The 21,832-nt window shown below is 39.5% G+C and overlaps 2 protein-coding genes across 3 annotated transcripts; both read right to left on the minus strand.

Annotated features, from left to right (window-relative positions):
• Positions 1-979: 979 nt before the first annotated feature.
• tegt (testis enhanced gene transcript (BAX inhibitor 1)) lies at positions 980-10,193 on the minus strand. Of its 2 annotated transcripts, none has more exons than XM_044350770.1 (10): positions 9,965-10,193; positions 7,890-8,001; positions 7,657-7,765; positions 5,802-5,922; positions 5,638-5,686; positions 5,056-5,153; positions 4,880-4,959; positions 4,667-4,767; positions 4,394-4,469; positions 980-2,155 (listed from the first exon to the last, which is right to left on the minus strand). In XM_044350770.1, exons 2-10 carry the CDS (start codon positions 7,943-7,945, stop codon positions 2,132-2,134), a joined length of 714 nt encoding a protein of 237 aa, XP_044206705.1. In that variant the 5' UTR covers positions 7,946-8,001; positions 9,965-10,193; the 3' UTR covers positions 980-2,131. The 2 variants fall into 2 exon arrangements, with proteins under 2 accessions (XP_044206705.1, XP_044206704.1); XM_044350769.1 differs by having other exon boundaries at positions 9,958-10,192.
• Positions 10,194-11,488: 1,295 nt separating this feature from the next.
• Positions 11,489-21,807, minus strand: ctdsp2 (CTD (carboxy-terminal domain, RNA polymerase II, polypeptide A) small phosphatase 2). The gene is made up of 7 exons (XM_044350767.1): positions 21,110-21,807; positions 18,182-18,345; positions 16,513-16,614; positions 15,889-15,945; positions 14,451-14,543; positions 13,986-14,171; positions 11,489-13,389 (listed from the first exon to the last, which is right to left on the minus strand). Exons 1-7 carry the CDS (start codon positions 21,168-21,170, stop codon positions 13,264-13,266), a joined length of 789 nt encoding a protein of 262 aa, XP_044206702.1. The 5' UTR covers positions 21,171-21,807; the 3' UTR covers positions 11,489-13,263.
• Positions 21,808-21,832: the final 25 nt, after the last annotated feature.

A 21,832-nucleotide genomic window follows, 5' to 3' on the forward strand; every position in this document is an offset into this window, starting at 1 on the left:
GTTTGTAGTTTTTACATTTAACTTTTTAAAATGGAAAAACAATTACATTGTTAGAAATTCTTAAAACAACATCAACTCCTTCTTCCTCATTGAAAAATCCAGGATTTTTGAATATGTGAATATTTCTGATTTAAAGTTTTAACTATTTTTACTGGAAGCTTCAAGTTTACACATCACACTTAAGTTGCATACCGGACCAGGACGGGCTCCACACTAGTCGTTAAATCACAAATCCTGCTTGTAGGTTCACGTTTTAAACTCAGATTTAAAGCGAGCACAGAGAAACTTTCCTTATTCTGCAGATTAACTTGAAAACAGCCTTTTAGTGTTCAAACTCTGCAGCGTGAAGCTCAAACATCCAAATGAAGCAACAAGAAGAAAAACACATTTACGAGTCGAGGGAGACTTTAAATAATTTTGCTAATGATACACTAAAAGTACCTTTAACTTTTTTATAGGTATTACTACATTTACATGGTAATTTGGTGTCCATATGAACACAGACAGAGGTTTTTCCCTCACTGTAATCATTCCTCCTGTTCATACTGGCTATTAAAAGATCCCCTTCAAATGTGCTTTCAATGGAAGTGATGGAGGCCAAAATCCACAGTCCTTCGTCCACAAAAGTGTATTTAAAAGTTTATTTGAATATATTTGGTTTTGTCTATTTAGTAAAAAATTCCCTCTTTGTGTCTCAACAGTGTTTTTCTGTTCAGCTGCAATGCAAAAGAGGGAATTTGGCACATTTTGACTCATTTGGACGACTGAAGCTTCACTTTTAAATACACTTTTACATGTTAGAAGTCGCTTATATTGAATAATTAATCTTCTAATGGCCAGTATAAACAGGAGGAATGATTACAGTAAAATATAAGTTAGAAAAACGTGTGTCAATGTTTAGATTGTTTTAAGGCAGACATGAAAAACCGTGAACTCGTCCTTTAAAGAAGCATAAATACACAGTGAGAGAGCAAAGACGTACGTTCAACACATTTATTTGAGCAAATGTATCAAATTATTAGTTTCAATTTTACATCAATAAAATAAATTCTTCACAGTATACACTTTCAAAAAAAAAAAAAAAAAAAAAAAGAGAATCATACCCTTAACATCACATCATTTGGCAAAACTAATTTCTAGACAACAGATATTTAGAGAAATTTACAAGGGGAGGGGTTTGAATAGCTCGCCTGTGTTTGCTATCCGAGTTGAAAACAGGGGGACAGATGGCACCGACTCTTCCTCCTCCGCCGAGCCAACGTCCAAAAAAAAAAAAAAAAAAAAAAAAATCCTGAACCAGCGAGAGGCTGTGAGTCCGTCTGAGTGTCAGCGTGGATCATCTCCAGTCTGACAGGCGTTCATAGTGTGTGTGTGTGTGTGTCAGCTCTTTACCAGGCGTCGCCATTCTTACTCAAAAAATCTTGGTCAACATATTTCAAAAAAAGGGAACAAACGATTACAGTAGGGGGGGGGGAAATTTCTTTTAAAAGGGAGGAAGAGGAGGAGGAGGAGGAGGAAGGAGAGGAATCTGTTGTCAAAATCATGGGACACCCATATGTTGTAGTGACACTGCACTAAAAGAAGAGGAAGAAAAACTATAAATAAGCAAATCAGTGGATGTGAGTAATTACATGACTTCAAATAAAACAATGATCAGTATCAGAAGCTCACGTGACTCGCTAAAAAAAAAAAAAGAAAAAAAAAAAAGGAGCCTATCATGTAGTTAATTTATGGCACTAAATAACAGTAATATGAAAATCATGAAGTGCTGCTCAGCTTCTTTTTTTTTTTTTTTTTTTTTTTTTTATTTTTTTAAAGGTGGGGGGGGGGGGGGGGGTCTTCATAGCGCAACGCTCCCCTCTACAGGCCAAGCATGTTCACTGCAGCATTAGTCTACTCTCCATTCACAGCCAAAAATGGGACTAAGCATTAATTTAACTTACATTCAACCCTTTGTTGTAAGTTTGAACAGAAAAGAAAAAAAAAAAAATCAAAGGAAGTTCAGTAATATAAGACCACATAGGAGTTAATTCAAGAAATGAAGACAAAGTGAAGAGTATCAAGTGCGTTGCAAATTGTGCCTTCTCTGACAGATTGTTTTTTTTATTTTTTCCAGCTACTCAAACTTTCTCTACTTCTTCTCTTTCTTCTTGTCCTGAAACAGAAAAACAGACGGATTATTAGTTTCACAGGACAGCGAACAAACAGGTCTCCAAACAGAATTTTTAAAAAAAAGGAGCAGTTCACCCAAATCATGAAGAAAAAAAACAAAAAAAAGATTCTCTCTTCACTCTGGTGGCATCAAGCCGTGAGGATGTTTAATTTTGAGATATCAGAGAGTTGTGTCATCGCCTCGATACGGACGAGGTGAATGAACTCTGTGCTGAACTCAGTAAACAGTTTAAAAAAAAAAAAAAACAGGGAGGTTGGAGGATTAAACAGAGACGATGTTTCTGAAAACACATGTTGACACTCAGATATTCAAACGTTATTTTCTGTCATTTGTAAACCACAAACTAAATTCAGGGTTTCTGCAGTTTTTGACCAAATTTAAAACTTTTTACAACCTTTTTAAAACCTCTCAAAATGCAAGTCGATGCCTTTTTGACTGACTGATTACAAAATAATGAATTCATTTAAGTTAATTTTATTTCTTTTTATAACTCAATTATCACAAATTTGCCTCAGGGGGGCTCGCTAAAATTGCTAAAATTAACACGTGTCCGTTATCAGTCGATGAGTTTCCATGACGACGGTAGCACCAGTCTAATAGCGCGAACTGAAAATCCACATATGAGGGATGAACTGTCACCGTCTCACTGGTGCTTTATAGATGTACAACGTCTCCGATGGTCAACGACATACAAATAAAGACGTTTAACTGATGTGACGTCTACAGCAGGCAAGAAACATATATTCAAGGGTTTTTTTGTTTGTTTGTTTTTTTTGAAATCTCAGATATCTGAAACAAAAGTATCTGCGAGGAGACATTCGACTCCACCAGAACTAAATGAGAAAACATGTTTTTTTATGATTTGAGTGATCCAATATTTGAAAAACAGCATTTAATCATAAATGTGGTTAAAACACAGTGTGGTTTGTTCAGTGTGTCTCAAGGTTTACAGATGAAGAAAACACCACCGTGTTTTTGGAAATCCCACAAAAAGACCGAGACCAACAATGAATTCGTTTGTCTCTGGTTGCTTTTACTTCCTCCGCCTGTCTGTGGTTCTCAGCCACAAGCTCGTCTGTTCCCACCGAAGATGTGAATCTTTAAAAACTTCTCGTTTCTTTTTACAAAAGGCCAAATAATTTGCTAAAACAGTCGATCACTGTTAGGAAACAGGAGTTAGTGCTGAATTTGTTATGGACTATTTTCAGCTGCGGATTTATACACATTTGGTGGGTTGGTGAGTGTTTTCAGCAGCAGGACGGTGTACAGAACAAGATTAACTACAGATGTTGTGTCCATCATAATGAAGGAACTTGTCATCCATCAATAATCGACAGGAACACAGAGGAACGAAATGTATCAGGACTTGTTAGTGGGATCAGCTCATAGACGACGGGGGTGTAACAGTTTGGTATGAACCACAGTTTTGAGGTCATGGTTCAGTGCAGCAAGGGGGGAAAAAAAAGGAAGGTAGAAAATAACATTTTGGTCTTTAATTTTGAAAAATGTAAACATCCAAAAATGGCTCACTGGCCAAAACTCATTACTGAAACAGTTACGTTGCTGCAGTGGAAAAAGTAAAAACAACCTTTCTGTTTCTTCAGAGGAGTCGAGACACCTGACAGCTGTTTTATGCTGATTTATGGTCTAACTGTATATAAAGTAGTTGAAACTAGCTCCACCTGCAGCAGCTACAACAGTAACATGCTGCTTTCACACCGATGCTTCACTATTAATAATCTAAAGGTGTCATATATAATAATATATCAGTCAGAGGAACCAAACCACCACTTTCACTGCACTTTTCTCTCTCAGAACTGGTTCTTACAACGTTTCATCTGAACACGTCACAAATCAAATGTGTTTATCTTTGTTCTGAACGAATTCACTAAAAGCCAACCGTCACAGAGAGGGGAGGGGGGGGCGCGGTATCGTTTCACTACAGAGATAACGCAGCGTATTTTAATAATAGTGTTGCACTCGATCAGTGTTTTGAGTCTCTTGTTGGACCAAGTGGATTATTAAACTATTTTGACAGTAGCTGCTTCATACGACTGCACCCACTCAACCGTGATGTCACGGTTTAGGGTGAACACACGTACCGTTACACCCCTAATAGACGATCTTCCTCTTTTCATGAATTGTTGACAAGAAGAAAAATACATAATACATACTGGACTTCACTTTTAAAAGATCAGGATTATGAAATAACTTCTGTACCTTATCGTTCATGGCGAGGATGACCATCAGTTTTCTGAAGATGGTGATAAAATCGAGGAACAAGTCCACGCAGTGCCTTCAAAAACACAACACATGCAAAGTTTGTTTCAGACTCTGTAAACACGTCATTCAATATCTCTAAAATAAAGAGCACAAGCCCATTTAGCATGTATGTATCACTCATATGAACAAGTCTTTCATTGTGGTGCAGCTGACTGCAGGATGTATTTGCATGATGTTTGGTTATGTAAAGCCGACAGATCGAGTCCTCACCAGACGTAGTCCTTGTCTCCGTTCTCTGCTTTCTCAATGATGAGCTGAGTGTCAAACAGGACGAAGCCGCACATGATGAGCAGCCCGAGATACATGTGCGCCTGTCAGAGGAGATAAAACACACACACAAAAAAAACGATGATTTACACAACACGGCGTGAAACACGGCTGAAACTTTTAGTTGAGGAACGGAGCCACGTTGGTTCCTCCTACCTTAAACAGCATCACAGATCCGAAGAACATGTTCATCACAGACATGAGGAAGAGGAGGGAGAGGCCGGACATCAGTGTGCCTGAGAAGAAGAAGAAGAAGAAGAAGTAGTTAGAACTTTGTCACTGCTTATTTCTCTTATGGACAAATGAAATCTCAATGAATAAAGAGTGGTTACCTCCCAGGAACAGGTAGCTCCTGCGTTTGGCGTAGAGAGCGCTGAGAGTGAAGCAGATGAAAATCACGGAGGTTCCCATGAAAGCTGTCACGATGATGCTGCGGAGAAAAAAAACCCAGAATTAACTTTTTAAGTAATTAAAACACTTCATAAGATGCGTAAATACCCACAGTCAGATTTATATATCGATTTATCTGCCAATCATACTCTTGATTAATCAATTTGTCTGTAAAAAGTCAGAAAAATGTGAGAAGCGGTTGTTAGAATTTCTTTGAGCCCACAATGACGTCTTCAAATGTCTTGTTTTGTTCGATCAGCAGTTTTAAATCCAAATAAATTATCATGTATGAGACAGAAAAGTCCTCCCATCTGACAAGCTGCAAACAGCAAATGTTTACCAGTTTAGCTTAAAACTTATAATTTTATCTGCTAATCACTGCAGCTCCACCGCCAATCGTCACTAAATACTCTTATCATCAAACCGGTGTTTAATGTTTCATGGTTTCTATGTTTATCTTTCACTCAGCCAGCTGTTCAGCTGCTCATATGCAGATGTTGAACATTGAGTAACTGTTCGCATACCTGGGATTGATAGCGATGACAAAGTCCAGTGTGGGGCCAAGGCCGACGCCTGGAGAGGAAGACAAACACTGTTGTTACATGACTGTAAGTTAGCAGAAAACGCTCCGATCGCACGTCAAATAACTGTTTTCATCTGCTGTTAGCTCACAGCTGCATCAGTTTACCTGTGAGGAAGGCGAATCCCGCGAGGATAGCCAGTCTCTTCTTCTCTGTCTCGGAGTTGTGTGGCGTCATGGCGAGCCAGAACATCATTCCCAGAGAGCCGAGCACAGACAGCACGCCGCCCTGACGACACGGACACGGCGGTCAAGGCATGCCGAGACCCTAAACGCTCATTTACTGTGTTGATGTAATGATGCAACGTCCCAATCACGGGCACGATTATCTTTTCATTCTTTCAAAAAAGGTTAATGTCCATGTTCAGATTGTTGTTATCCTGTAAAACCGTTTCTGAACATCACAGAAGAAACAGGAGGAAGATACGACTGAATATTTCCTTTGGGATGAATAAAGTTGTCTCATCATCATCTTATTGTGTTCCTGATTAAAACTACAGACCTGTAGTTTGACCTGTAATATCTTACATGTGCCTGCAGTGTTAATAAACAGGAGAACAACTATAATACTCCCAGTATGGAAACTGGTGTAGCAGGTACAAGATGACATCAGAGTCGTTCTTATGTTGCTTTTTGTCGTTTCACATGTGTAGGCTTTGTTTTGCTCATTAGTTTGTTTCTGTTTTTATATTTTTTCAGATAAAATATGATTTTTTTTGGCTTTAAGCATCCAAATTTTGGTAGAAAGGTTAATTGAAGTCTTAGTGTTCTTCGCTGTGTTTCACAGTCTTCTACCAGCATAAACTGTCACTGTTATCACATGAAACATGAACTGAGGTTAACAGGAAACAAAAGGATGTGTTCAGCGCCTGAGTGGCAACAATGAAATCACTCCTTGTTTACTATACAGTGAACTATATTTAGTGTTCACCGTTTCATTCATGTTGAGTGTGAACGTATCACTATATTATCACCTTCAAAAAAAACTCCACTGTGGAGCAAAAAGAGGAGTCTCCATGACGATCCCGAACGCATTTCATAGATGCAAAAATGACTTGTGTGTGACTCTACATCTGACTGTAATTAGTGTCCAAAAATCCTAATTTACTGTTTGAGTGTGTGTTATACTGGTGAGTGAATGAGTGTGTGTTATACTGGTGAGTGGATGAGTGTGTGTTATACTGGTGAGTGGATGAGGGAGTGATTTCACATGCAGCTGCTGACTTCAGGGTTTTCCACAGTGTTTTATAGCGGAAGCGTTCCATCTTTCCACTAACATCGTAAAAAAACAACATGAATACACTTTTATGAACTAAAACATTAACCTGTAGGGAAGATGAGGTGCAATATGACACAGCAAATATCATATATTTAATTGGTTTGGTTCTTGTTAACTACATTATCTACTTTAAGTCATAGGATTAGGGTTAGGGTTAGGTCCTGTTACAAGAGTAGCGTAGCTGCTAACGGGAACAGGGCAGTGTGTAATGTGTGTGTGTGGTTGAGCAAGCGGCAGAAAAGTGACGTGAATGTGGGCAGGGCGGAGTTGAGTTGTCAGTCTGGCAGTAAATGTACAGAGTACAGTGCAGCGTGTCAGTTAATAAATGCTGCAGCTTCACAAGACAAAGAAAAGTCTTGTCTGTTGTTTCCCCAACTGCTGGAGAAGTGAAAGCCCCGTTAGCCTAACCCGACCAGGCTCACTGAAAGTGGACTGACCTTTAAGCTGGACCAGCTATTCTCATTATAGTGACAATCTCCTAAACATAGAGCAGAGAAACGTCTGGCTGCTGAGTCCTCCCCCTCCCCTTTACTTTTTTTTTTTAAATCCCAAAGGGAATTTAAAACTTTAAAATGAGGTTAGATTAGGAAGGATAATGTATTCATGTCTGTAGTTTACTAAAGGGCATCATTGTCTCGCTGTAAAGGATCAACCTGGACTCCAGTGTATGTTGTTAGTTATTACCTGAAAGAGGCGTGTGACGACATGGACGTAGGAGCCAGCTGCAGCCACAAACATACAAACTGCCAGGCTTGAGTACACATTCTTCAAGTGCACCTGGGTGGAATGAGATCTGCAAGAAAAAAAAAAAAGAAAAAGATAAGGGTGAACAGGGCTGGGCGATAGAAACCTGAGGTAAAGTAGATAAAGTTCAATACGACTAACATCACACATTGTTCGACCGCGTGCTTACGTACATTTGGGAGAACTTGAGGAGAGCGTCGAAGTTGATGTTGCGGTCGAACACGTTCATGATGGAAGCGGGGGTTTGAGATCTGAAGGGATTTTTTTGATCAGACAGTGTCTCCTCTGAAAAAGAAAAACCACATGATTAGAGTCAAAGGCAAGAATTTCAACTATTCACCGACCGTAGCTGTGAGCCTGTAGCGTTCACAGAGAGCAGCACAGGTGCAACCACTTGTTAATCATCAGTAGCGGAAAGCAACTAACAACTACATATATTTAACCAAGTGCTGTATCTAAATGCAACTTTAAGGAACTTGTTCTTTACTTCAGTATTTCCATTTTATGCTACTTTACATTTCTACTCCACTACATTTAAGAGGGAACTATTGTACTTTTTAGATTAGGATTTTACATATAAAACGCACAATCAGTTTATAAAATATGATGCATTGTTATAGATTAAACTACCAAATAATATAGCATCAATAACACTGATCCATTAATACAACAATAAAACCATAACACAAGTCATTCTGCTTTTATTTTGATACTTTATTTCGTTGCTACTACTTTTATTCTGTACTGGGAGTATTTTACATCAGGTTATTGCTACTTTTATTTTCCTAAATAAAGTACTTCTTCCACTACTGTTAAAAACAGGTTCACAGTTTTTCAAGTCTGACTTGGAACAACAGTCAGGTGCCCAGAGGAACACTGAAACAGGTTTTTCTTGCTGTAATCATTCCTCCTGTTCATACTGGCCATTACAAGATCCTTTCATAATGCACTTATAATGTAAGTGATGGGGGACAAATTCCACAAGCCTCTTTCTGTGCAATAATGTATTTACAAGTTTACTTGGAGATAATATGAAGCTTTAGTCGTCCAAAATACTCAAATAAATTCAACATTTTCCAGACTTAATCTCTTTTTAGTGCCAAATTTCCTCTTTTTAAGATTTTACACTATCCATCAAGACATAAAGAGGGATTTTTTTTTAACTAAAAAGACTGAAACTGTGGGAGATATCCACTTAATTTGACCAACTCAACTAGTATGAAGCTTCCACCATCCAAATGAGTCAAATCAAATAGATATCTTTCAATGTTACAGTCTTTTTAGTGCCAAAGTCCCTCTTTTTTTTATTATACTTCCACCACAGCTCGACAGGGAAACATTGTCCAAGAAAACACAAATAGGGAATTTGATGCTAAAAAGATTGTAAATGTAGCAGATATCCACTTAATGTGACTAACTCAGACTGCTGAAGCCTCATATAAGCTTCACATCAACTTTTAAATGCATTTTTGCAATAAATGACTGTGTGGAAACACTGTGAATTTTGGCCTCCATCACTTCCATTGAAAGCACATTTGAAGGGGATTTTTTAACAGCCAGTATGAACAGGAGGAATGATTACAGCGGGGAAAACCAGTGTTTCAGTGTTTAATTGGGCACTTGACAGTTGTTTTGTTTTAAGATAAAATTGAAAAATTATGAACCTACCCCGTAACATTGACAGGGGCCAGTCTACCTAATGCGTACTTTCATTTTGGATACTTTCGCTTGCACTTGAGTATTCATGCATCAGGTTACTGCTACTTTTACTTAACCAAGTATGTTATCCAGTAACTCTTCCACCAGTGTTAATGATACACAGGCAGCAGGTCACAGATCGGACCTTATGGGGACAGAAGTGCGTAGTAAAGCCAACGCTAGATGAGGGTTTGCAGCATTACACAACAGGCTAAAATGTCAAGCGTTGACAAAACTAGCGCACAATCATGCTTCCTGAACATACTAGCAATTACCGTTGACGTTGTTAACTGTTACCTGACCCAATCCGTTTAAGTAATATAAATATATTGTGAGGAATAGAAAGGGAAAGTCGAGCAACAGTCAGACAGACGGAAAAACAGTGTCGGGCAGCATGATACTATCATATTATTAATAGCTAGCGTTGCTAACGTTAGCCAGAAAGCGTTAAACACGGGCCACGTCTCGTTCAATCGTCTGTTCAGAAAATACGACGCACCGAGGACATTATCACAACATGCTAATATGAAATAATATACCTACTTCTCACCTCCTGTGAACTCAAAGCTATCGGTTGGGTCTCTTTCCTCCTGCTGCTCTTCTGTTATGTATTTTGAGAGAGATAAATATTACGTGTCAGTTAGCTCCTACAGCGGCCTAGTGATGTCACCATGGAAACGCCCAGAAGAAAAAGCCCCGAGTCCCAACGGTTAAAATCGAAAAATGCAATTAAGAAGTATTTTATTTTATAATCATTGTATATTACAGCAATTTTGTTTTTTTAACTCTTCACAGAACGCAAGTGACATGAAACATTTATATTAAAAAAACACTTCCTGGTATGTCACCTCGCGCTTTATATTTTTTCCACCCGCATTCTGCGAAGAACCGCCCTACTCTACCTCTGATTGGCTAGTCCTCGTTGCCTTCGATAATTAGATTGGTTAGAGTTAGGATAATATCAAGGTCAGAGCCAATCAGAGGCAGAATGGGGGCGGGTCCTTGCAGAATGCGGGTAAAGGAAAAAATAACGCTGCCCTCGGTACATCTAAAATGGCCGACCCGTGAATTTCAGCCGAACCATTATAGTCGTCAACAAACAAAGCAGCGATTTTCTAATTATTATGTCGCCTAAAAGTTTACCGATTTTTGGCTAAGACCTCACGTTTCAAGAGCAGATCTTTCCGGAAACTGTTGCTCCACTACATAGCTGAACCGTGCTGTTATCAAACTGGATTTTACATTTCACAACCCTCTTTTAATCCCTGCATTTGTCGCTTTCATGTATTTCATCACACTGGACTTGTACATTGCATTCAACCTCCAATGTTACATCATTTATTTATTGCACACGTCACATTTAATGTTTGCACTTGTCACCTTCATACATATCATTTCTTTGTCCATATTTCTTTTGTACAGTCAACAGTTCATTTCAAGTTTTATATCCCATTTCAAAACTACATTTAATTTTACTACTACTTTGTTTTCATTTGTTTCATTTTTTATATTTTTATTCTTCTATGTTGTGTTTGTGGGAGCAAACGCAAAGACACATTCGTTATATGCTGCATACTTGGCTAATTAACGGATTCTGATCATATGTTTCTGATAATACTGGAATAAATTCAGGGCTGATGCAAATTGGTGTGTAGGAGTGTAAACTAAGTCAGTCACTAATGAGGCATAGTGCATGCAAGAAGTTATGAAAGAGTACGTAACAGCTCAATGTATATTTTACTTAAACTTAACTTAATATTTAGACTTAAGTGTTGTTTATGGAAATAAATATGGATCTAATAAATTAGTACCTGTTATATACTATCACTGGTGGAAGAGGTATTCAGATGTTTTTTTGTAAGTAACAATACCACAATGAATTTATACAAGTCTCAGATTGAAGTTGTTTAAAGTATTAGCGATAAAATGTATCAGGACTTGACTGTTATGTCTTGAAAACGAAGAGATTTAATGATTTTAAATGAGGTTTAAAGTGATGTATAAGAGGATATGAACATACAACTAATGACGCAGGATGTTTGTGTCACAGAGGAGAAAAACACACAAAGAAAAGTAAAATATAACCAATTTTTATTTTAAAATAAAAATCGGTAGCACATTGTCTTTTAGAGTTTTGGTCAGATCAGGTAGACAAAATGAGCTTTTGATTTATTCTGATACACAAAGACAAATTGTGACTGTCTAAACAAATACTTTTGGTCATCACAACTGGTACATTTTCATTGTCATATTTTACTTGTTAACATGCAGGCAATAATTGCATCAGACATTAAACATCATAAGAAAAAAAACCATATCACCCAGGAAACATACCCCAAAACAACAAAATATTTGTTGTAATGAATTTAAAATGAAAAAAAAAAAGAAGAAAACTTTTCTTGCATGACTGAATCTTAGATTTACATGTAGTTGTTGATTTGATTGAACTGCTAAGTTTCTGAATTATCCATGAACTTTGACAGCAAAACGTGTTATGTTATGTAGGCACAGATAAAACAGTTAAAACACAAGGCCAGCCTCAAAGTAGGCAAATGGATTACAATACAAAAAATGTGAAGCATATTACGAAAGTACTGGACAATACAGGTTTTGGCCAATAAATATAGAAAAAACACGCACACATTGTTAAAAAAATCAGATCTGATATTTTCAAGTGTTGCACTGCAAGTACCACAGCCACATGGCATTACACTTGCTCTTGACAGTGTTTTCTCACGCCCAGCATGACACTCAGAGTGTGTAGGCCTACAAATCTCTGTTCAGGCAGAACACCATTCTCTGTCCGAAATTTCAAAAAGGCACAGTTTTTGTTTTTTTTTTTGTTGTTTTTTTGTTTTTTTACTTTCAGCACTGTCAATATAAAACAAGTGCAAGTTGTTTGTCATATAGTAATAAAAGAAAAAAAACATAGTAACAAACAAGCTATTATTAAACCTAGACTGAAAACTGTGGCTTTTATGGTCATCCTATGTGCCAACATATTCCAGTGTGTCTGCTTTCAACGGACCATCAAAGTAAAGACTTCGCCCTGTTTACTTAACTTAAAACCAATATATCAAATATCAATCTGATTACTAATGATGTATATCTGCATGTTTTGTAGAAATTATGTTTATACAATACAAATAAGTAAAATACAGTTTTGTTTTGCTGCTCATTTACAGGTAAAATAAGGCTAATGTTTACATTTGCTGAATGCAATTATTGACTTGCTACTTGAGAGGTACTGTCCATGTTATTACAGAACTGGGTTGCATAGAAGAACCATGTTCACCATTTATAAAATAGATTTCCTTATAAAACAACCTATAAAAAGAAATCAATAAATGTATAAAATCTGGTGGAAATTTTTTAAAAAAAGAGCTGATGTTATTTTTTTTTGTTGTTGTTGTTGTTCCATAAAAGGCACAATAATAAAAACAACGTCCAAAAGTCAAGTCAGGGCAGGCAGGCTTCTGCTTTGGCAAAAGAACCACTTTAATATTCAGACTAACTGGAGTGATTGTGATGTGTGACTGCTTTGGTTGTTGTTTCCCCACTCTTTCTCTTAGTGCCTTCAAATAGTGGTTGTCAATATTATCAGCACTGAGGTTCAGAGGAAAGGCCTCAAATAGCGATCTATATAGTTTCAGCTGGGCCATTGTGTGTTTTTTCCAGGCTTGGAATTTCCTTAACCCCACGCTAATGCAATTTTCTAAACAGATGATTTTGTGCAAAGGCGAGGAGAACATCCGAAAACTCTATTCTTGATATATATACGGTTCTATTGTAGTTGAAGAGGAACTCTGGGGGGGGAAAAAAAAGGAGCTGAGCGGATCCCTTGAGAGCTTAATGTCCGCGAAGCTCGTCCAGCCGGGTGTAAACGTCGTCAGCTTGACTGAGTTCTTCAAACACAGGCAGAAGGTTGAGCAGCTCAGCGTCATCTACGTCGTCAAACCATGACAGCACAGGAACCTGAGGAAAACAAACAGTCACTTACAAAACTGCTGATTATAATGCACCGCAGATTTAAAAATAATTCACACATATAAACAGCACCGGGCAGTTGTTCTGAACAAAAGAGGTGCGTGCTGTATATTTATAGAAATATAGAGATGTACTATTTTAATCAGTCCTGAATCTGTCTTGTACGTGTCGTACGTGTCCAGTTCACATTCCAACAAATCAGGAGGAGATAGGAATACACAAAAACATTTACTGTGATTGAAAATCTTTCAAAACTCTTGCCTGCCAGCTACTTAAACTCTATGAAAATATGTCTTTTGTTTACATTTTTTGTGATCTATTAATCTATTAAGAGCTGATCTCAGACTGTCAGACTGCTGCTGCTGGAGAAAATCTTCAAAGTCAAAACAAATTTGTCTGTTTTAGCACTAAAAAGTTCCATCAATCCATCAATCGAGTAGTTCTGTTAGTTCACAATGTCACCGCCATTTTTTTAAACCAACTCTTGTCCCTGAACGTCTACGAGCAGGTTTTGTCACCATCGTCAAAGCTGTTTTGGACACAAGGAGGAACATGAAAGCTGACAGAATCGGATGAAAACTCACAGCATTATTAGGGTGAAAGATGTAGGAGGCAGGAGAATTATCCAGGATGAGGGTTTTGTGGAGGTCTCTGCCCAGACGACTCAAATCTTTAACATAGCAGCCCTGGTGGAATACGCAAGATTCCCGGAATAACCGAGTCCGGAATACACCACACTGATCCAGCAGGTCCGTCACCGGGTCTGCATACTGAAGGAGGGTCAGACGACAGGTAGGGGAGCAGGTGAGGGACAAGGAGGGATGTGAACGCTACTCAAACTGCAAACAGCTAAGAAACCGCACATCAAAACATCCAAAAGAAACAAACTACGAGGCTTTAATTAGAAGGGAAGAGGTCGTCTATAAAAGAGAAAACAGAGGAGCAACATCTGATAGATCAAACGTTACATTGCACATCAAAAAAAAAAAAAAAAAGATATTTAGTGCTGAATAAAATATGAAGATCTATCTCAGGATCTGTTTCAATACCTTTGCGAGACTGGCTGTAAACAGCACACATTCAAATAGTTCTCCCATTCTCTGCAGGAACTCATCCACGTACGGCCTCTTCAGCACATACACCTGTAAAACAAACAAGACCGTCAGGAAAGAGCAACAATTGATAATTGATTAACTGTTTCAGTCGTATTTTAAAAACAAAGGCCAAACATTATGTGGTTCCAGCTTCTCTAATGTGAAGAGTTGCTGTTTTTTTAATCATGTATAACAATCAACTGAATATGTTTAGGTGCTGGACTGTTGGTCGGACAAAAAAAAAAAAAAAGCAGTTTGAAGGTTGTCTTTTCGTTATTTTTCAACTTTTCATGACTTTCCTTTTGCTGAAAGAAAAAAAATCTTGTTCAGTCCACATTTCTAACTGTTTTAGATTAAAGTGACACCCTTCAAATGTATATAACAGACTCATTACTCTGTAGGTTAGACACAATCTATCGTTCATCTCTGTGTTTTATACTGAACACTAGAACAAGAACTCTTCACTTCATCTTAACCGGATGCGACTCACTAAAAATATGAGGAAAGACTAAACTTCCTGTTTCTGACAGCTATCAGTACAAATCACCTAAATAGATAATTTTCAGTATCAGTAGAGTCTGCTCTGAACTTGACAAAACTACATCTTTTTATTATGCACACTAGGCTTCATCTGGAAACATTCAAGCATCACAATAAATAAGTTTCATGATGAATGTTATAATAATGTATGTATAATGTATCTCAAGAGACTTCCTGGTTACATAAAGGTTAAATAAAAAAGTTGCAGCCATAGTAAACAGTTACAGGAATATTTAAATCTCTTTAAACGTGTACCACCAACTTCTTCTTTCCATCCGTTCAGCTGCTGATGGCCCGTTCCTGAAACAAGTAATCAAGAATAGGCCGTGCCAGTGTTAACCAGCCTATCCTGGATTACTTGAACCAGGCAGAGGCCCACAGAAGATTCCTTACCAGCACACGGGGGGTCCCCAGGAATCACGTTTCTGAGTTAAGCACATTTCCACATGTTGAATAGTTGAGTAGCTCTACGCCCCAAGTTGAACAAAAGGTCCAGTGTACGATGCTAGTCGAGCCTTTCCTCCGACATCTTCTTTCACAGAGGCATTAATACGAACGGCACATCACTTATTTATAAAAAAAAATCTTTCTTGCTGATGCATCCGCTTCCACTTGTGAGTCCTTGTTCAACATCTGGCCAGTAGAGGGCTCCGTACACCCGTCACAGCAAAAAAAAAAAAAAACCTGGCTGATCAGTTACAAGACCCATCCCTTTTCAGCTCAGCAACCGCTGCAAACACATCAACATAGTACATACACAAACACCACCACCACCACCACCCCTCCTCCTCCTCCTCCTTCTCCTCCTCCTCCTCCTCCCTTCCACAGCAAACACACTCACACAGTAGTTTACCTGGTGTGTGGTCCCCTCTATCTCCACAGGCACGATGAAGTCTGCATTACTAATAGGCTGGAGGGAGAAGAGAGAGAGAGAGAGAGAGAGAGAGAGAGAGAGAGAGAGAGGGAGATGGTTGGCATTGCTCGTTCACATGAGCCGCCGCGCTCTGTGTGTGTGTGTGTGTGTGTGTGTGTGTGTGTGTGTACATTCACATGGCATTACATAACAACTTAGAACCAGACTCCACATCGCTGCCATAAATAACAGTGCATAAGCCTACACAAACAGAATATAATTCACTTGATGTTCTGCACACACGTGATGGTTTTTGTAAAGAAACTGATTAATAAACAATCAGAGCAGAATCTGACCAATGCACCACTTCTACAGGCTGCCAGTATGTATTTATATATATATATATATATATATATATATATAAAACCTGGATAAACAGTAGTTTACCTCATGTTACTCAAAGATGTTCTTTATTCTAGTCATTTGGAAGAAGCTCTCACTCTCACTGGAATAACATCAGTATAACTATGTTGCCTGGTCAAACTATAATGCTAAACACAACAAAATTAGAAAAAAAAAATGCTTGAAATAAAGAAAAGATAAGCTTGTTTTGTTTTTTAATACCTTGAATGAGCTGTGCACCAGGGTCTCATCCAGGTCTATGACCACGCATATCTTCCCCTGGTCCTGGGCGTTCACCTCAGGGAGGAGGGTGGGTTCAGACGCCTGAGGAGAATACACACTCTTAATGGTATTGTCACACACACACACACACATATACATACACCTATACCATTTATCTAGTCTGTGCTCATTTTGTCTAAAGCTCATGATTAGTCCCAAAAGTACAGTTATTCATATGAAAATCAAAGCTCGGCCACTTGATTATACCTCTGGGAAATTAGATAAGACTGAGTTTTTAGAGAGGTTCGTATGTGTGGAACTTAATTATTTCCTGTAACAGCTTCTATGTTGCGTATCTTTAGAATTAGCATATTTATGTCTTTCATTTTTACTCCCCCCAAAAGCAGCTTGTTAAACTCCATAGGCTGCGGGGGAGAACATGTTACCGTGATATAATCTTAAGTTTCAGATTCCCCTTTATTGATTTTGTTTCATTTTAGGCTCATTATGAGCAAAGTGAAATGAATTATTAATGTATTACATAACATAAGTAGGTTATCTGTTATCCACCGTGCTGTTTTGTTTTTTTTGTCTTCTTGTCTTTTGTCTTTCTTATCTTGTATTTCTTTGTTTGTTGATGACTTTCTGCTATGAATTCTCAGTATTAATTGTTAATGTGTGAAGAATTTATTAGGCTATAGTTTGTATTGTTTTGTCTGGAGGAGTCTGACAGGAGGGCTGATGTGGGTGGGGTTAAGGGGATAACATGATATGATTCAGGCTCTATTCTATTCATTTTACTTTTATAATTCCCTTTTTTCTTTGTCCCGTCTATTTAAGATTAAAGAATAATTTAAAAACATTCTTAAAAAAAAAAAAAAAAAGTAGGTTATCTATTAAGAAAGACAAATTAAGAGTGAGAAAAATACAATCCATGAGCAACAACAATCTTCTTCCACCAACTAAACAATGAGAATGATGCAACATAACCCCATCGGCGCCGATGTTTAATTCGCTTTCATTTCAGTGGGAGCCTGCCAGACAATAACCAGGCCCTACAGATGCTGCTTCCTGTTTGCTCCTGATGCTGGAGGACACACCTCAATGTGAGCAAACATGGCATCTCATTAAAATGCCCCCTTCCATAGTAGTGAAGCTCTAATCAGGCTGACAGCGTTCACCGGCGTGGCCAGCCGTGTGCAGCGGGCGCTCGAGGCTTTATTTTTTTTCTCCACCTCAGCAATTACGAGGCACACAATACACCATTCTCTGCCCCGCGCTTCTCTGTCTGCTTAAAGGATTGATAGTCGCTCTGTCGTTCTTATCTTCCTTGCAGGATCAAGTGCGAACATCAAAGCCATTCCGTATCCGCAGACAGTTGCAGTTAGCTTTCAAGATGTTCAGAGCAGGTGAAGTAGTGGTTTTAGTGCGCAGTTGTAAAAGTTTAGAAAAAAATTAACGCTCGCAGACAATAATAAGCACTTTTTTTACGACTGTATGTTCAGTTTATTCCTGCAGATGGCCTAACTATTCAAACACCGCCTCTTTTATGGCAGTGTGGTGTGCGTAGGTGCGACGAGGAAGTGAAATCTTAAATAAAAAGGCAGGATTTGAACTCAAATTGTTTTTGCTGGTGTGTGAAATATTGCTGGAATAAGAATAGAGTTACCTTGACAACCGCCCCATTTTCCTGTGACTCCAGCAAGGCCTGCTGGGAAGTCGGTGGTAGTGGTGGAGGTGGTTTGGGGCCATCCTGAGCTTGGAGGCAACAGAAGAGTGCTTTGAAGATGTTACAACTCCGAGGCTGTTTCAGGGCAGACCGGCACACCTGGCCTGTTCAGCGCAGAGAAAGAGAGACTTTCATGAGAAAAACCAAGTAAAAACTGCATGTGTTCGACATGGAAAACGCTAAGTGGGGCCTTGACTTACACACCACAACCCATGTCAGCTCCACCTTATTTTAATCTTTCTTGTTACACACACCCACAAAACAAATCTTGATATAAACAGAGAAGAAAAAATAAGAGGAATATTAAAAAAAATCAATTAATCTGTAAAGGAAATTCCACATAATTAAGTGTGAGTTGCTTGTAACATATAAAAAGGAGCTTCCCCTATCCTAAAGGCACCATCCATCTGTCTACAGGGATGACACAGCCTGCACATGAAATCTGTTTTTAATGCGCCTGCCTCTGCCGCCGCCGCTGCTGCTGCTGCTGCTGCTGTTGCTGTTGCTGCTGCTGGAAATGGCTGGTACATGTTATATAATCACAGAGGGCGGGAAAACCCACACTTTTCAGCAGTACCTTCAACAGAAAACACAGACAGAAAACATTCCAACCATTTTACACTCCCGAGACCTTTCAGGGCTGCCTGGCAGCCTTGACGCTGGCCAGAAGGAGCCTGACAGTCAGCGCAGTCAGTCAGTGAGCCGGACACGCAGTCACACCTCAGTGCTCAGTGCAGGTCTTTGATCAGCCACTGTAACCAAAGAGTGTCCCGGCCCCATACAAGACTTGTGCCGTTGTGGGAAGAAAAGGGAGAAAAAACATTCTTGATGGGCCTCAGCTTAGCTATGCAAGTCCTCTCTAGTGTGTTTCGTGTGAGGACTTGCAAACAGATGCAGAATTTATACCCACCGATACAGAGTCACGGTGGATCGCAAAACACACTGAGTTTCTTACTAGAAAGAGGAACTGTTGATAAACAGGTCAGAAAGTGTGCTAGCTAACTGTAAGCTTGCACATTTACACGTTTTGCTCCTGTTAAACTACACTGTCCACGCTGACCCTCAAGGCTATGAAGACATAATGCAGACACACCAGTGTTACACAACTCCATGTTTAAGAGACAAAGGATCTTCATTTGATCCTTTGTCTCTAAAGGATCAAATGATCCTTAAAGCAAACAGAAGCCTTTCATTAGTCCAGCGCCATTTCTCAGGATATTAAAACAGCCTTTCAATACAATCCACATGATTTGTAACCCATGGATGTGGATCCTGATTGCTATTCAGCCTATTGATTTCCCACAGGAAGGAAGACAGTATTGGGCAATGTATGACATAACACATACATTATATCTCCCCCTGCATGTGAAAAGGGTAGAAAGATAACAGCAGATTAATGCTACAGGGGTGAGGGGGGGAGGTTATAAGTGACAGAATGAGAAATCTAGGATGCCATATGTGACTTAAACCTGCAATAATGCAACATGCACGACATTAATAACCAAGAGGTGAGCAAGAATCAATGGGCAAAGCCTCTTTTAAGCTCAAGGAAAGCGTTCAAACAACGAAATCTTTGAAACGGCGCTACAATGGGCGTGTGCAGAGGGGTGTGTTTGTGCATTCCGCTGTCAATACCGCGGCACCTGGTATTTCTATACAGCCCCCCCCCCCCTCCTCCCCTCCCTCCCTCCCTCCCACCCCCTTCACCTCTGATAATCCACAGCCACTCTACTCCTCTTTACACCTAGCAGCCTATAATATGTGTCATGATTTTCATGCGGACCCTGTTGTTTGTTTGCTCACTGTTTAACATAAATAAACGTGGAAACAGTGCAGTCCTTTAACGCTACTGAGGCGCACTGATCTGTGACCACCACCACTACCATCACCACCCCCCCCCCCCCCTTTCCAAAATGTGAACAAAACACCAAACCATAGTTTATAAATGAACAAAACAGCGTGGTTTACATTGTACTACAGTGCTGCCTGCGGTGACAGGAGCTCCTCACGCTGTTACCTGGTAGTAGTGGGATATGGGATGGTGCCAAACAAGCTGGAACCTGATAGACATAAATACACGGCAGCTTGGTTTTGGGAAAAGCTGGCCATGATCACCAGCTACACACACACACACACACACACACACACACACCACTGAGGTAGTGATAATCATAACACCACATGTTGAGAAGCGGCAGAGATTTGCACAGTAAAGCAGCCACACTGCAAAAAAAAAAAAAAAAAAAAAAAAAAAAAAAAGAGACAAAAACAGGATCAACAATAGCTAAGCCCTGGATGGCAAACCCAGTGCGTAATGGAGACTGTGAACTTAAACTTGAGCTCTTATTCAACACCATAAGAATAACTTAAAGCAGGGTGGGCCACGAAATGATATTAAAATACGTGCTGGATATTATTAAATCATATATTTTTATCCCCAACAGTGCTCTTTATGTTTGATCTGCAGGTGATCAGTGAAGAAAAACAACTCATGTTACAGCTTCTGCGCAAAATAGCTTTAACTAAAGAACGCATATTATGATTTTGTTTTCAGACTGTATTGATTTGTATTATATGGTGATTAGAGATTAATATTGCAGATCTGTTTGGTAAATGTAAAAAAAAAAAAAAAAAAAAAAAAAAAAGGAGGGGGTGGGGAGGAGGAGGAGGAGGAGAAGGGGGGGGGCAATGCGCCTCAGACCGCGCTCAACCAGCGTCCGCAGCGCTCAACTGTCAAATGGGCGCACTACAGGCTTTCTGATCATTATTCAAAAAAAAAATTAAATAAATAATCAATTAATACCGATCCCCTCCAGGCAGATGTTAGTCACATCCCCGTAACATACACAACACACAGGCCCGCCTCACCTGTTTTCGGTGACACTTGAACGTCTTCTTTCTGCACTTGGGTGATAACAGAACTTTCCATCTGACAATCACGGAGCCCTCAAAATCCTCAAATCCTGTCCCCGAGCACTGATGGGCATCCCTCATTGGGTTTTATGGACAAGTCGACTCAATTATTCACCGAGCTAACTTGTCATCCGCCTCAGTAAACCAGTCCTCGGTGAGAGTGGGGTTTATCTTGTTCCTGGGTTTCTTTATTCCCCGCCGCTTTCTTGTTCTTCTCTCCGAGGTCCGCCTGGGGAGGGGGCAAGGCACTTGGATGTTTTTTGGAGGCTATTCGAGACCCGTTGAGCTCCGTCGTCTCTGGTTTACCGCTACGATTAGCAGTTACTGGTAATATCGCCGAGCAGCCCCCCTCACCCGTCGCTGCGAAGTCCTCACTTTTGCACCAACAACATGGAGAATCCAGGCGAGAGAAGGAAAACAACCGAGGAAATGGGGCAAGGGAGGGCGGTTTCAAGCCGCCCCTTACTACAGATAAACAACATCGCCCGAAAGGCCTCAAAGAGCGACGAAAAACGCCGAGAATCGATCGCTAGAGTCGGTTTCGATACAAAAAAACGGATTCCCGTGCGAAGTTTGGTGTAAAACGTTAGTTTAGTTGTTATCCGAGGCTTTGTTTTTCTACGGTTGGGACTCCGCGGGTGCCTTGAAACGGTCGCCGCGCGCGGATTGGTCGCACGG

Source organism: Thunnus albacares, chromosome 5 (assembly GCF_914725855.1).
Source record: "Thunnus albacares chromosome 5, fThuAlb1.1, whole genome shotgun sequence".
NCBI classification, from domain to species: domain Eukaryota; kingdom Metazoa; phylum Chordata; class Actinopteri; order Scombriformes; family Scombridae; genus Thunnus; species Thunnus albacares.